The 15,550-nt window shown below is 35.3% G+C and overlaps 1 protein-coding gene across 2 annotated transcripts; it reads left to right on the forward strand.

The window, feature by feature from the left end:
- Nucleotides 1–126: 126 nt before the first annotated feature.
- On the forward strand, nt 127–13,303 carry LOC103988878 (uncharacterized). Of its 2 annotated transcripts, none has more exons than XM_009407548.3 (11): nt 127–630; nt 2,745–2,785; nt 4,344–4,449; nt 5,563–5,630; nt 5,719–5,796; nt 6,647–6,711; nt 8,214–8,280; nt 8,407–8,589; nt 11,021–11,077; nt 11,235–11,330; nt 12,878–13,303. In XM_009407548.3, the coding sequence occupies exons 1-11, from the start codon at nt 210–212 to the stop codon at nt 13,049–13,051; spliced, it is 1,356 nt and encodes a 451-aa protein (XP_009405823.1). In that variant the 5' UTR covers nt 127–209; the 3' UTR covers nt 13,052–13,303. The 2 variants fall into 2 exon arrangements, with proteins under 2 accessions (XP_009405823.1, XP_065011537.1); XM_065155465.1 differs by having other exon boundaries at nt 130–630; nt 12,956–13,303.
- Nucleotides 13,304–15,550: the final 2,247 nt, after the last annotated feature.

The raw sequence follows: 15,550 nt of genomic DNA on the forward strand, positions 1-15,550 counted from the left end.
ATTTAAAATGATTAACAATTATTTTTCTTCTTATTTATTTATCTTATCTTTGATTTAATAATGATGAATCCCTAAAACAATATAAAAGATGGCAGTGTGTACGTCTGCCCATCAAACGCCCAACCCTTCCTCACTCTCCGTTGCAGCCTACGACTCGCCCTTCTCCCTCCCGCCCCCACCTTCTCCTCCTCCTCCTCTTCGCTTTACCAATGGCGACTTCCCCGGCGAACTGTCTCCCGGAAGCCGACTCCTTGCCCGATGGGTTCGTCGAGGTGTCTGCCGACCCCCCGCCTCGGCCGGCGTCGTCCGACTACAAGGACGCCTTGCTCGATCTTCATTTCTCGGGCCAACGGCTCGTCGACCCGTCGCCCCCGCCCTCGGAAGCAGCGGAGGGGACCCTAACTCCGGATTGTCTGGTGGATGGGACGGAGAAGTTTGTTTTCTCGACCGACTTCTTGACGAGAGAGGATGGCGTCGGCGATTGCTCCGACTCGGTGGCGCGAGATGGCATCTCGGAGTCGAAGCCTGGTGATGATGCCTCGAAGGAGATGAGTAGAACCCCGAATGAGATCTTGATAGGTTCATCTGCGGGACGAAGTAGCCAAGGAGACTGCCAGAGTTCCGAAACAGGTTAAAGATCTTTCTTTTTTCCCCTTGTCATCTGTCTACGGTATCTATCTTCCTGTTTACGTTAGGTTGCCTTGCTAGTTCTTCTCGTTATCACGTTTCGTGCAAATATGAGAGATAATGTTTGTGATGTCGGGATCAAAACATATAACTATTGCAGTTGAAAGAAATCTAGTCAGGTTACATGAGAAGCTTGTAGTAATCAGCGGTAGCTAAAAGAATATCCCGTTGAGGGCCAACAGTTGATGGAAAAGGGCACATCATAGTCAATTACATAATATTTTCGAACAAGGAGATCATTGAAACATGCAACAAGAAGAAAATGAATTCTAATGAATAAGCTGCAGTGACATGAATGAACATATAGTAATTGGAGTGCACAACAAAAAAGAAAATATACAATCTTTATTTAAGAAAAGGAGCTTAAGGTAGTGTCCGCATTATGATGTAGTTGGGTGCAAAATTGACAAATTTTTTACTATAATTTTAGTTCTGAAAAAACTAACTACCTTAAGTGGATATGAGTGAGGTCTATCCTAGTCATTCCCTGTTATAGGATTGTTTCTCCGGCATTTGTTGTGTTTTTTAGGATTTACAATTGTGAATATAGCCTGCAAGAAGTGATGGGAATTTTCAGGTGAATCCTGATGTTCAGGTTAATTTAGTGAAACCAGATGATTTTTTGATGTACTTAGTTTATTTTATGCTCTTTTTTGTGAGGGGCCTGGTTGTTGGGTGGATGGACCAGCAGGACTAGTTACCACTTTAATCTACTAATTTTACTAAGTGTTTCATCTTTGGAGGTGATCACAAATGAATTGAATCAGTGAATGAAAAATAAATTTGCATAAACTAAATGTAATTAAGATGGTATCTTGACTGCCATGTAATGTGCATTAACAAATTGTGATAGTAAATCTTTTTGATACCAAGAAATTTCATAAGCCACCACATGTATATAATGATGCAAAAGCAATCAATTAGGATACAAATATATTATATTATCATGATGATAAAGATTGCTTAAACAAGCCTTCAATATGATTAGATATTTTTATTATTGGAAACCAACTAGTGAGCAATCAATTTCATAAGGTTTTTAATTTCGAATGATATCGTCCATACCGGGCGTTACGTATCGGTTCGCCAGCAGACCAGTATGCAGACCGTTCGCTACCATTGATTGAGACTATTTTCGCCTCGTTACCACGTGAAATCGGTCGATGACGATCGATTTCGACCGTCGCTGCTCGCTACGGGACGGTATTAGCTGAGGGAGAAGGAATAAGAGGGAGATGAAACGGGAGAACCTGGAGATCCGACATTGCTCTCCTTCGACGATCCCGATCCGTCGCCGTCCTCCCTCGTCGGACATTGCAGATGAGATGTCGCCTCCTCCTCATTTGAGGCGACGAGGCCTCGACGTTGTTGGTGACTTCTCCTCATCCGTGCGGGAAGAAGAAGCTTTGGTGATATATATATATATATATATATATATATATATATATATCGAGCGATACACCAAAGCGTATTGCTCGGTATACTCGTACCGTACCGTATCGAGCTGAGCTCGATATTCCGGTATGGTATGAAATTACGAACCTTGATATTATCATTTAAGCTTTTACCTGATGTACCTAAGCATGAGAAGGTCCTGAAGAAGGTGCTTTAACATAGTTTCAAAAGAGAACTAGAGACTGTGACCTTGCGTGAAGATATCCAAGTACTTCGAAACACAAATATATAGCGGACAAGTGAAAGAAATTGTGCTAATGCTTAGTTTGCATTTTGATGGTATCTGTGAACATTGTCCATAATATGATTGACATAAAAATTGTTTTTGCTTCAACTATAGCCTTTAGTTCAAATTTAAGGATGTTATGTGAGACAAGGACCTCCCTAAAATCTTTAGTGACAATATTTGGAGTTGAATGCTGCAAGCTGCATATTTGCAGTAGTGATGTCCACAATAATGGCTTTGTGAATTTCCTTGTTGTCTCTGCTGCCTGGTCATGCATGCCACATATACACTTGTTGTCTTTAATATTCTGAAAGCAAGTAGTCCTGGCAATATAAAGAAAATGACGATGAATTAATTTTCCCTATGGATTTTGCAGAAACAAAAGGCCAGTTGGAATTAAATGCCATCAATCTAAAGGTAAGATTGTACCGCAGGATATGCTGAATGTTCAAAGTGATTTGTGGATTACAAAAAGCTTGACGCATTAAGTCAATTATCATGTTAACTACCCGCACATCAATTCTCCATATCTTCAGCTTGTTCAGGTTGATCTCACAGATAATTTACCTTTTGTTCAGGGATCTATTTGTGATAAACACAGTTCTTTTATTTATTTTTGGCTTTCAGATGTGCTACTTTTATAAGGCTTTCTTTATCATTGGAAAATTTGTTTGGCTCCTTTTCACTCGAACCATTTTTATGTGCATGTGATTTCTCTTGTCACAATGAAGCTGGTTGGGTCCTCTACCATCCTACTGTGTTGCTCCTTTCAATTGTTTCTTTAAAGAGTAACAATAATTCTTACAGGAAAAGGAATGACACATATATTAATATGGTCGATCTATAAATGAATCTTAAGTTGCTTTGTTAGTTTTCTGATCAAATGTTTTGCAGCTTTGTAAATAATCTCAGTCCAACTTGTTTAAAATAATATATATATTTTTTGCTGTAACTTCTATTTATCAATGGTCAAAAGGACTTAAAAATCAATCTTTATTCTGTAAAGTCATCCTTATCAAAGTTTTGCTCTATGGTGTTCTGTAACATTGTATGGAATCACATTATAATTTGAGATCATCCAGAGAATACATATTTTTTAAAATTAAATTTAATTACTTTTAGAGTTCATTTCTGTTTCTGTGAGAATATGTAGTCTTATACTTTTTGTAGTTTGTCTAATAGTTCAATATTCTATGTTCCCACATGCTTCTAGTTATGTAGGTATGATGATCAAACATACTTCTTTAGTTGGTTCATTATGTCATCTTGTGATTTGAGCAAATTCCATAGATATCTGTAGCTTGCAAACAAGATTGTATTGAATTACAAAAATCAGCTACACTTCATTACTTGCAACATGTATCTTGCATAATTTAGCTTGCAGAACTATAAGAAAGATTATATTTTTGCTTTTGATAATTTAAGTGGATTTATTCTAAGCGTTTTAAACACTTCTTTGATCATGTAAAATATTAAATATCTTCTCTTATTTAATGGTCAAAGTTTTGCTCCATGGTGTTCTGGAACATTGTATGGAATCACATTATAATTTGAGATCATCTAGAAAATACATATTTTTAAAAATTAAATTTAATTACTTTTAGAGTTCATTTCTGTTTCTGTGATAATATGTAGTCTTATACTTCTTGTAGTTTGTCTAATGGTTCAATATTCTATGTTCCCACATGCTTCTAGTTATGTAGGTATGATGATCAAACTTCTTTAGTTGGTTCATTGTGTCATCTGGTGATTTTAGCAAATTCCATAGATATCTGTAGCTTGCAAACAAGATTGTATTGAATTACAAAAATCAGCTACACTCCATTACTTGCAACATGTATCCTGCATAATTTAGCTTGCAGAACTAAATTATTTTTTTGCTTTTGATAATTTAAGTGGATTTTTCTAAGCATTTTAAGCACTTCTTTGATCGTGTAAAATATTAAATAGCTTCTATTATTTAATGGTCTTTCAGGAAGGAGTTGAAGCAAAACAAAAAGTTACAAAGCGCAACACAAAGTCAGAGGAGCTGCTAGAATATACTTTGAAATATCAAAAAGTAATGTTAGAGAGAGATGCAGGTTAGTGATAAAAATTAATTGTATACAATGGAATGTTTAGATTCATACAATGTGCATTGTGGTTGTTCGCCACTTTGAAACTGCCATGAAAAGGTTGGCTATCAATTCTTAAACTAGAATGCACTTTGATGTATGTTTGTTTTGTCTTTTAATTCACATCAAAACTTTTACTAGCTATAATCTGTTTTATACCAATTTGTATGAGTCATCTATATATTTCTTGTAAGGAATGTGAAAATAAAGAACTTGAGCAAAATTGCATAAAGAGATTCTTTTACTGTGATATGGATCAATGTTGGACTCGGTTAAGGGAAAAAATTGAGGAGATGGAAATTTTTGAAAATTGCATTTATTAGAAGCAATACAAATAATGATGCTTTATGATGTGGATAGAGCACTCAAAATTACTGAAATATAATGGGTTCTTGAACTAACTAGGGTGCTCATCTAGGTGAATGGCTAAAATGAAATTTTATAAAATTGATTTAAGTTGTAAATGAACCTAAATAGTAGGCTAGCAAATTAATTTCATATGTTAAGTTGGGAAATAGGAGCAACTTGTGTGGTAAAATTTTCCACTTTAAAGACAGCGTCTCATAGAAAAATTTAATCATAAATAGATGGTAACAAAAAATATTTGTCCATTCTGGATAGGTTGGTGAATAAGTTAATGTCTCACATGAATTGGATCTAAGCTTCGAGATGCTCACCTATGCTGCTTTGTCAATCTTTCCTGATTTATGTGAGATCCATTTGTTTATTTGCCTGCTTGATGGTAGCTTGCTCTTGCATTTACGTCCACTTCTGTCCTCCATGGCTGTGTAATTTATTTTTATCAAAGGGAGGAGCCAGTATAATCTCCAATTGTGTTTTGAAACGTCACATTCATCAGCCAACTTAAAACAAGTTTTTCTCCTTCTAGCCAATTTTAGTTTTGAATTTTAAAGGTTAATCATATATTAGGGATGGCCAATAAAACAGATATCGAGTAGGTCTTTGAAGCAGTAGAATACTTTTATGACCTCATTGTTCATACTTATAAATAGCAATTTTTTTTTTCTGATTCTCCTCATGTTGCTTATAATTTCCTGTGAATTTGCTTGCTTCTGGAAGCTGTTGCTGTTCGTGAGAAACTTGAGTCACTTTGCAGGGAGCTGCAACGTCAGAATAAAATGCTTATGGTACATTTTCCAAATTGAGAGGTTGAATGTATCTTTATTGCTATGTTGACATATGCAACCTTGCTTCAGCCTGATATGACTTGTGCAGGATGAATGTCAAAGAGTATCTACAGAAGGACAAAATATGAGACTCGATTTGTCTACAAAGTTTAATGATGTAATTAAGGTAAGAACTAAGACAATATATCTTAAGTGTTTGGTTTTTTTTCTTGTCCTCTAATACATATACAATTTTTTTTTAATATTTTTAAAATCAAGTTGTTATCTTAAAGTTAAGACATTAAGAACATAACTTCTATCAAACATCTGCTTGTGAAGTAACTAATTTCTGTTCTACTAGTGATTTATACTGATGATCTATGCCACACTCCAAGACTAAGACTTAAATGATGAGAATGTATAGAGAAATCCATGGTGAACTATAGTTGTATAGTATATAGATTTTCTTTGACGTTTCTACATCTCTTCACACTTTTTTGCTTGAATTTTTTTTAGTGCCCTGAAACAGTGAACTGGTTGAACATGGCATCATTGGCCTAGTGTTATGATGAAGAGCAAAGTACAGCACCGAATTTACTGGATATGAATTATAAAGCAGCAAAAAGGAACTGTTGGAAAACCATGCAACAGAGTGCATGTGTTTCCAGAAACCGAGAATTGAAAGTTTCTTGGACCAACTGAAATGACCTTTGAGACAAATTGGAGATATGATGGATGGGCTGCACAATAAGTAAATTATATTAAGGCTAGGATTAGTCATAAAACTACATTAAATAGGACAGTGACGCATGGGAATCTACTTGTCTATGTGTGGCCATATCACGAGACAGGTACTTGTTTATGTGTTGACACATTAAATACATCATATTCCTTCCACGATTTTTTACTGTATCCCAAAATTTGTTTCTAGAATTATTCCTTTTACATGTCTTATGGTTATTGGTTTTGTAGTGGGGTGTGTCCCTTTTTCTGTTTCCACTACTAAAATTTGTTAATCAATGGCTTTTGTGTTGTAGGATATCACCAATAAACTTGAGGTGCAAAAAGATGAATGCCTTTCTCAGCTCAATGAAAATGAGATGTAGGGTTCCTGGAGTTCTTTTTATATTGATTGCAACAAGATATCTTTACACGAAGAAACTTTAAAATAGGTTTATTTTTCTGGATTATATCCTTATCATCTAATTTCCGCCAATTGTGAGTATGATATTTGAAAATTTCTTGATTAAACTGATACTTATATCAAGATAAAGAGGAATTATCAAGATAAAGAGGAATTAAGAATGACATGATAGATAACACTCCATCAGGCAGTTGTAGATAAGGCTCAATATGAAGGCATAGTAATTATGCAACAAAGATATCAGTCAAACTGCCATATAATGCTTTCTTACAAGATGTTAAATACATTTAGGAGCAAGTTACAGGGATGGCATAGGTCATGAATATTCTTCTATAAGCAGTGTTATTAATAGCCTTTATAGCTTGTCCGTGTACTTGCATTTGTTATGACTTCATTTTTGCCTTGTCTTTTTTAAATCAGTTGCCAATCACATATTGAATCACATGCCAAACAATGCTAGCCATTAAATGCAGGTTTTCTGGATTATATAGAGCTGTACCAATAACCACAGCCTGCTCTTTGTTGGCAGGTGTTGGCACATGCTGTAATGACTCTGCATGTGTGATGAATTCATTGTCCCTCATCTACTGTTTTACATATCTTACGGAAACCTAGATAGTGTAGATTATCACTGGAACAAGATACTTGAACATGAATATTGTTTTACCAACTCTTTTTTTTTTGTGGAAAGGGAGATGACAATTGGTTTCTTTATTCATAAGTTCTTCATTAATTAAAACATTGGAGTGCATATCTGGAAGTCTGGAGCCAACCTTCTTAAAGATTACATGTTTTTCCAAGTTGTGCTTGTGAAATACATGAAACATTGTAACTTCCCTTACCTTTCATTTGGCTTTCTATCTAAACATGATGATGATATTTGTGCAAACATGCACACATGCAGTATCTGCTCTCAGCAGTAAGAATAACCTCCGAAGTTGGGGTGACTGGTATGAGATGTTTACCATTTCACAAATATCTTACTTATCAGATGAAAGTCTTGATGCCCATTGTCCACGTCATCACATCTGTTAGAAATTTTCTTCCTGTTATGTGCAAAAAGATATATGTTAGTTCACCCTTTATTTAGGCTATTATCTTTCTTAAATGGAATTTTTACACGATGTTGAAACTTACATGTTCATCTCTGTGTTTGTTAATATGTTGTTGTTCCTGATGTTTATGATTACTAATGATTGCTGATGATCACTTGGTTTTCATTAATTTTCATTAATTTATGTGACAAATATTATGTTCCAAATAAGCATGGGTATGTTACAGCTGCTAAGTTTTTGGTTATGCACCTAAGAAGTGTTCCTAGGTAATGTAATAATGATATGTTATATTCAACTTACATAGCATTATGTTGCTTATTCTTTCCTGATGTCAGATGATGGCCCTTTCTCTTTTATATTATTGAGCTACTATTCTTTACAGACAAATTACTTGCTTTCTTTTAGGTTGAGAAATAAGATAAAACTCCTTGCTGACCAATACTCTCTCTCTGAACAACATTTTGCCCAAAAGGTAAGGTCTTCAAGGATTTTGTATCTTCTGAATTTCTGTGATGCAAGTTCTGATTTTAGATAAACCATAACTTTGACTTTGAGGCTCACTAGTGTTTTGCCCTTTCCATATAAACTGTGTCTACAGTTACAGCAGAAGACGCTAGAACTTCAGCTTGCTGATCTAAAACTTCAGCAACAGGAACGGAAGTCTGCTAAGGAACAAACCCAGATGCAATTGTATGCTGAACAGGTTTCACAGCTTTTGGCCACTGAGAAGAGTTTGCGTCTACAGCTAGCAGCTGATGAAGAGAGATTTCAGCAATTCCAAGTATCTGAATTAAATTTGAAGTTTATGTAGAAAGTGTTTAAATAATAATGTGTTAGGCATAAATCAATTGTTAATTATCTGTTAAGGTCAAACTTAGTTTCGATTTTGGCAAAGGACACTGCCCAAGAAAAATCTACATAATAGTATTAGTACCTGAACTGGTATAATGTCTTAGAGATCATAAATAATGTCTCGAAATAGCAAGAGACATACTCATGCCATGTTTTTTTAATGCAGGATTTTGCTTACTATCTTAGTTGAGCCTAGTCTGAGAGTAAGTCAAGTCTGAGGTTTAGCTTTTCTTTTTTCATGCAAAACTAGAAGAAATTTTTATTACATCAAATAACATACATGACACTCATACTTGGACTCGAAGCAGAAACCTATCACTAGTGGAATATTGCAGTAATAACCAATCCAGAGGTCTCAACAGAGACTTTTGCATATTTTTATGTGGATTTTTGTTTTCACTTTTTTTCTACGTTTAGAGAGTTCGCAAAGGTTTATACATAATGGGCCATGCAACTATTTGTGATTGGTCTTGTAATGCATGATTGATAGATACATGTATTTTTATCAATGAGCAGACATCTCTCTCTCTGCCCCTTCTGTGATCTTGTTTGTCATATTTTCTTCTGTTTCTACTATTGATTCTGTTAGGTTTGAGCTATCAGTTTACATCTCTTTACTTTCTCATTTTTCTCTATTTTTAGTACATCATTTTCTTTCTCTCTGTGTCTATAGCAACTTGATCTTCTGATGTCATTTCCAGAATAAAGCATTAGTCTGATTGTTTTCTCTTAACCCACCATCAAACCTTACTGCTTTCTGTCAGATTTGTCATTATTCTGACCAAATTTAAGATCCTAATCCTCTTATTGTTCTTCTGTGTATGGTGTCCCTGTACACTGTTACATCTGGTCACCATGGATACTGCAAGAGAAGCTGAGAGCCTGAGACATTAATAATCAGGCTTAACTGAATAATCCATATTGGTAGAATGGATTTAACTTTGTCCAGCATCTCATGAGTCATGATGGTGATGAGCTGTATACAATACATGGTACATGACACAAGCCACTGACGTGTAAAAAGGTGTTTTGGCACATCCTTGTCATGACAAGGGCTGATGTTTCTATTTTCATGTTGAGGTGGTATGTCATAATTGTAAGTGTAAAACTCACCAAAACTCAAGACCATCATTTATGGAATGTCAAACCTTTTATAGCTTTTCAAAAATTGCAACATCAAACTTTGTTTCAACATTTAGCCTCTCCCCCTCATTCAGATTTGTTTCTGTTGCTTCAGTTTTTCTTTTTGTGCCAGTTATCCACCTTTTCATCTATCACTGGGAGTTGAATAAACTGTTTACATATTTGTTTTGTTTAAGTGGATAATAATTCTTTTCTTTCTTTTCAGAACAATAGTTTTAGATGTTGACATACTTTGTGCAGCATGTAAAATTGGATAGCAATAGATTTGATCAAATTCATGTGGTCATAATCATGGGATGTTTCCCATTGTGATGGTGAATGTCATAATTTACATGATTAGTGACTTGAACTAATTACCTCTGCCTCCATAAGACATTTGGTAGATGTCTTTCCCATTGGTATAATGGTGTATTGTTTACAGCACAGGACATGCCATCTCTATGTTCCAACCAGAACCTCGTAGCTTTATCTTCTTTCGACAATGCAATAGCAAAACACCACAACTAGATATTCATTTTTTATATTCTATTAAAATGTAGGTTGCTTACCTTCACGTCTGAATTCCCTAGTACTTATTGTATCTATCACCTAGCATTCTCATCTACCTGTTTCTTATGTTGTGGACCTAAATTTTTTTGTTGCTAAGATTTTATCTGAGAAAGGTAGGATTTATAAAGTTTGGTAGTGTAATAAGTTATGTCCTCACCAGAACCTCACAGCTTTATCTTCTTTCAACAATGCAATAGCAAAACACCTCAACTAGATATTCATTTTTTATATTCTATTAAAATGTAGGTTGCTTACCTTCATGTCTGAATTCCCTAGTACTTATTGTATGTATCACCTAGCATTCTCATCTACCTGTTTCTTATGTTATGGATCTAAAATTTTTTGTTGCTAAGATTTTATCTGAGAAAGGTAGGATTTATAAAGTTTGGTAGTGTGATAAATTATGTCCTCACCATGAGAGGCAATGACTGAATGAGTGTTAAAGAATGACAGCTTCTTCTTATTGGATTTTTTATGGGACAAGGGATTATTGTAGCTCTTGCTCTTCCTTTGTTAGTCAACAGATTGAATTTTCTTCGAGTTCAGGTTTATTTTTATATCTAAGGCCTTTATCTTTCAATTCTCGTTTCTTGTTCACTTAATATAAATTTTACGTAGATGATAGTCGACAGTATTATACAGTAATAAGTTACTTAACGCTGCCTCAGGATGCTTTGTCAAAAAGTAACGAGGTCTTTGAAGCATTTAAGCAGGACATGGAAAAGGTAAGAATGACTTCGTAGGCATTGCATGTTGATATGGAACATGAACCCTCTGCTTTTCTGAATATATGATTTTACAGTATATTTACTCTTGTTATCTTCATATATGAATTAAGTAAATTCATTATAATTTACTCTTTGTGACTTGAATTTTAATCAGATGGCAAAATTGGTAAAGGAACTTAAGAAAGAAAATGAATTTTTGAAGAGCAAGTGTGAGAAGTCTGATATTGCACTCGTGAAGCTCATTGAGGAGGTAAGCTGAGCAGGCAAATTATATCAACATTTCGCTAGACTTACACCAATGTTCTTTACAAGGTCGTATTGTTTTGTTGATCAGTATCATAAGTTCCAAGTTAACAAACTGTTAAAAAGTTTTTTTTATTCTTGTTGATAGCATGCCTTGAGATGAAGCCATTCTTTTGGTCATACTAGTTCTTCCTGAATGTAAGATCATAAGCAAAAGCCTAAACTATTTATTACTACATATCACTGGGACTCCTATACGAGTCATCTTGACTGTCATCATTCCCATACCTTATTGCTGAACAAATGCTGCTTTTTGTTATTTTTCCAGCAAACTCTTTTAGATGAGAACAATCTTCCAGTTATCAGATGTTTTAAACATGTGAAGAACTCCAAAACGACATCTGTCCATTTGATAAAAATCTGAATTTGATTTCCTCAATTTTAAGTTTCTTACTTGGGGCAGATATTCTAGATCCTTTTACTACTTAAAGTATCTCAGTATTTAACTCATGGTGTCTCACAGGCTTCTTGTGTTTATATGCTGGTCTCTTCTAGTACATTATCTACAGATTTTATGATTGAGCAAACTGATGCATTAGATAGTGTCGTAGAACTGTAGGATTGGCTGAACTTAAGTGGCTTGTTTTGCTGCTTTATAAGGGTTTAATTATCCTTGGCTCTATCTACCATATGAAATCAGTTGATATGAGCAAGGTCATAAATATTGATGATAATGGGTTTTGGCATGTTGCTAGCATGTGGTTTGGCATGTCTTCTTTACTAGCCAAAACATGTTTAAAAGTTTACTTATCTCTAGTGAATACTGATTAGTATTTGATACCACAACAACAGGATTTTAATGACTCAGCATGAGAATCCCTCTTTCAGCTGAAGCTTAAATCCTTGGTCATGACACACCTCAATATTTCTGTTCTTTTTGTTATGATTTTAAATCATAATAAACTTCTTGCATATTTGACCAAACTCAGATAATAATAATTTTGGTACTGGCAGATAATAATAATTTTGGTAATTTAGGAAAACAACTCCGGTTATGATTTGCAAGTTATGACAAGAGAAAGCCCTTTATGTTTTGACAGCTTCCACTCATGAAAATTTTTATATTGAATAATGCAACAAATTGTCAAGCTGAAGAAACCACCGTAAGGTCCCCCACAATGACACAGGTTAATCAAGATATGATTATAAAAAAAATGCAGCATATTATTGCAGAATTATCACTCGTCTTTTACAATAGAGATTTTATAACTTCAAAGTTTTATTGTTTATTAGGAGGATCATTCTTTTGCAGTTTTAAGGTAACCACTAAGTTTATCCTTTGGTGATTATTGTTGGAGCCAGTCATCAACATATATGAATCATATCTGCCTTTTCATCAATCAAAATTGATGTTAATTTAGTGTCATGACCTATCATCATGTCCAAACTCTGCGATGTGTTTACCAGAAGTTCTTTGTTATTGTTTATCCAACTCTTCTGTTTATGGACATGTTGTTCTCATTATTAATTTCCTTTGCCCTACTGTTATGAAAGCGTGAGGTGATGAAGAAACAGCTAGAAAAGGTGAAGAATCAAAAGGAAAAGCTTGAATCTCTATGCCGATCTCTGCAGGCGGAGAGAAAACACAACTTGGTTAAGGCCACCTCGGATCCTGTTGCTGTTGCTGCTGCTCTCCAAGTAACTCTGTCGAACGAAGACTCCTCCTGACAAGTGAAGAAATCTTGATCATTCCCACTCTCAAGATTACAAAGGTGAGAAAAGAGGGTACCACTTACCACACCCCTTTTCTCCCTGTTGTATTTGTCTTTTTTGCGCTTGAAATGTTACTGTTATGTTATGTCGGAACGAAGCAAGCAATTGCCATTGGTGAATTGTTGCTTCCTTTAACATCTTCGAACTGCATGTGGTAAATCTTTCAAGTTATATGAAAGGTAAACCTGAGGGGGTTTGGATTATGTATCTTGATTAACTGTGTTGTCTTTGTTGTCAGTGCATTGCATTACAACCTCTCTTTCTTTTACCTCTGCATTGGTTGTTTCTTGTTGTTGTTTGACTGGTGGATAGGCTAATGCTTACTAGCATCGGCAGAGATTGATAAGATTGTGAAGTAAACCCACTGGCTTCATCATGTTCATTATAACATATCAATCAACCACCCGATTCATCATGTTAACAGCCGTAGAAACTCTCGACTATTTCTCTCCTCACTCTTGGAACCCTTATTTATCACTTCACTTGGAACCTTAATCTCGACGACTATTTCTCTCCTCACTCTTGGAACCCTTTTTTATCACTTCACTTGGAAGCTTCATTTTTCACATCGACAACCGTCTTTCCAGTTTGGATCCTCCTCAACACCTCAACCTTCTTTAGCATCAGCAACCAACTTTAGAAGAGACGACAATATATCAGAAAATTCAATAGGTAAAAACAGCATTGCCTGAGCACATTCAGCAAAACACACAAAAAAGTAAAAGGCGAAAAAGGAAATATAATAACAAGAACCAGATTAAGACCGAGCGAGGATTCTTACAAAGTTCATTCACACATCCAAAACACATAAAAAAGATCAGGACCAAGGTCACCATCAATCTACAAAATTTAGCTGAAGAACTAGCAAAGTCTGACCTATAATGTGATGTTCAGTAGCCTGAAGCAACCCGCTAGAGGTGTATTGAGTAGATTTGATCACCCAAATGCATGGATACCACTGCACATCATCCAATTAGCTCTTTTAGGAACTTCGACCATCCTTGACTTCCTAACTCTCAGTCTTCTGCATACCAAAAGACCCCAATAACCACAACTGCAAAGCAATATTTGTTGTCATCCTGAGATACAAAATATATAAGAAGCAAACTTACCATCAAGATTCTTTTATTTGTTTTGGTAGGAGCTCCGTGTTTACTCTCCCGGTGCAGAAATTCCTTGCTTGAGCCTTTCCCTTTTCATCTTCTTTTTGGAGACTGGCTTCTTCTTTTTTGGTGGAACCGTCTTTTGTGCATACGTATAGAGAGCATAGTTTCCGATGAGGAAGAGCAGTAAGAGTCCCCCCACAACAATCAAAACCACCAAACCTGGGTTGAACCCTTTAGGTGTCTCCTCCTTAATCACGTTTCCCTGTTGATATCAAAAGTTAGCCCACTTCAAATAGAGGGACCATTGGAATTAAGTATTAAGCCATATTCAAATATCATCATGGTAGGTCGGTGCTATTGTTGAATCAGTACAACCCCAATTCATATGGAAAATCTTTAAAGCATCTCGACATATCCGATTCACGGAACACAACCAGCACCACTTTGGGTGCAAATGTGAAACAAAGGAATAGAAACTTTTGACATTCTACACAATTGACACAATATTTAATAATTCAAAGTGTAACTGTAGATCTACTGTTCAAATAGAAAATTCTAGGATGCAGTGTCAGAAGTTGGTCAATCAAAAAACCTTAATCAGTCTGTTTTTCTGATCTTCGATTGAGCTCTAGCGATAACAAGACCTCATAATCATACACATCCATAGGACTAGTGAATGGGCATATCTATTGAGAAAATCAGTTAAACAGAAATTTGGCTGCTAACATGTTTTGGCAACTTTACGATCCTAAACCTTCATGTCATTAGATCCTTATAAACTTTGTTAGCAAGTCAACATGTGTTCAGCCTCTTTTACATAACATCTACGCATAAATAATGGTTCTTAGTAGAAAATGCTTCAGTGAATCCAAACGCAATCTTCACAAGGTTTTCTTGCTAAAAGAGAAATGTACCCATCAGGCTCATAAACCATATGAAGAAAATGAACTTTGCAGATTACATTGCTGTTGTTGCATTCAAGTTTGTTGCAAACTTCTCAGAGTGCTTTGATGAAACTTACCAGCTCTTTTGTTAGTTACAGATGCAGAGTATACATCAGAGAAAGAAATGACCTTGATAAAATTTTATATGGAAAACTCCAACAAAGCCAATACAATCTCACTCTCACATTTACGGTAGTCATTAAAGACAAAAAAAAAGGACACCTATGTTATTCATTGGAGTGCTAACACAGAACTAGTCATCATTATGCACTGATATCCAGTTAGTACAAAACAGGGAATTAGAATGGTTTAAAAAACAATAGAGTTTAACAGATCTACGAAGGGTGTTCCAAACTAACAATATATATCATTGTGGAATGATCAAGAATGTTGCAATTTGATGC

This window comes from Musa acuminata, chromosome BXJ3-6 (genome assembly GCF_036884655.1).
Source record: "Musa acuminata AAA Group cultivar baxijiao chromosome BXJ3-6, Cavendish_Baxijiao_AAA, whole genome shotgun sequence".
Classification (NCBI taxonomy): domain Eukaryota; kingdom Viridiplantae; phylum Streptophyta; class Magnoliopsida; order Zingiberales; family Musaceae; genus Musa; species Musa acuminata.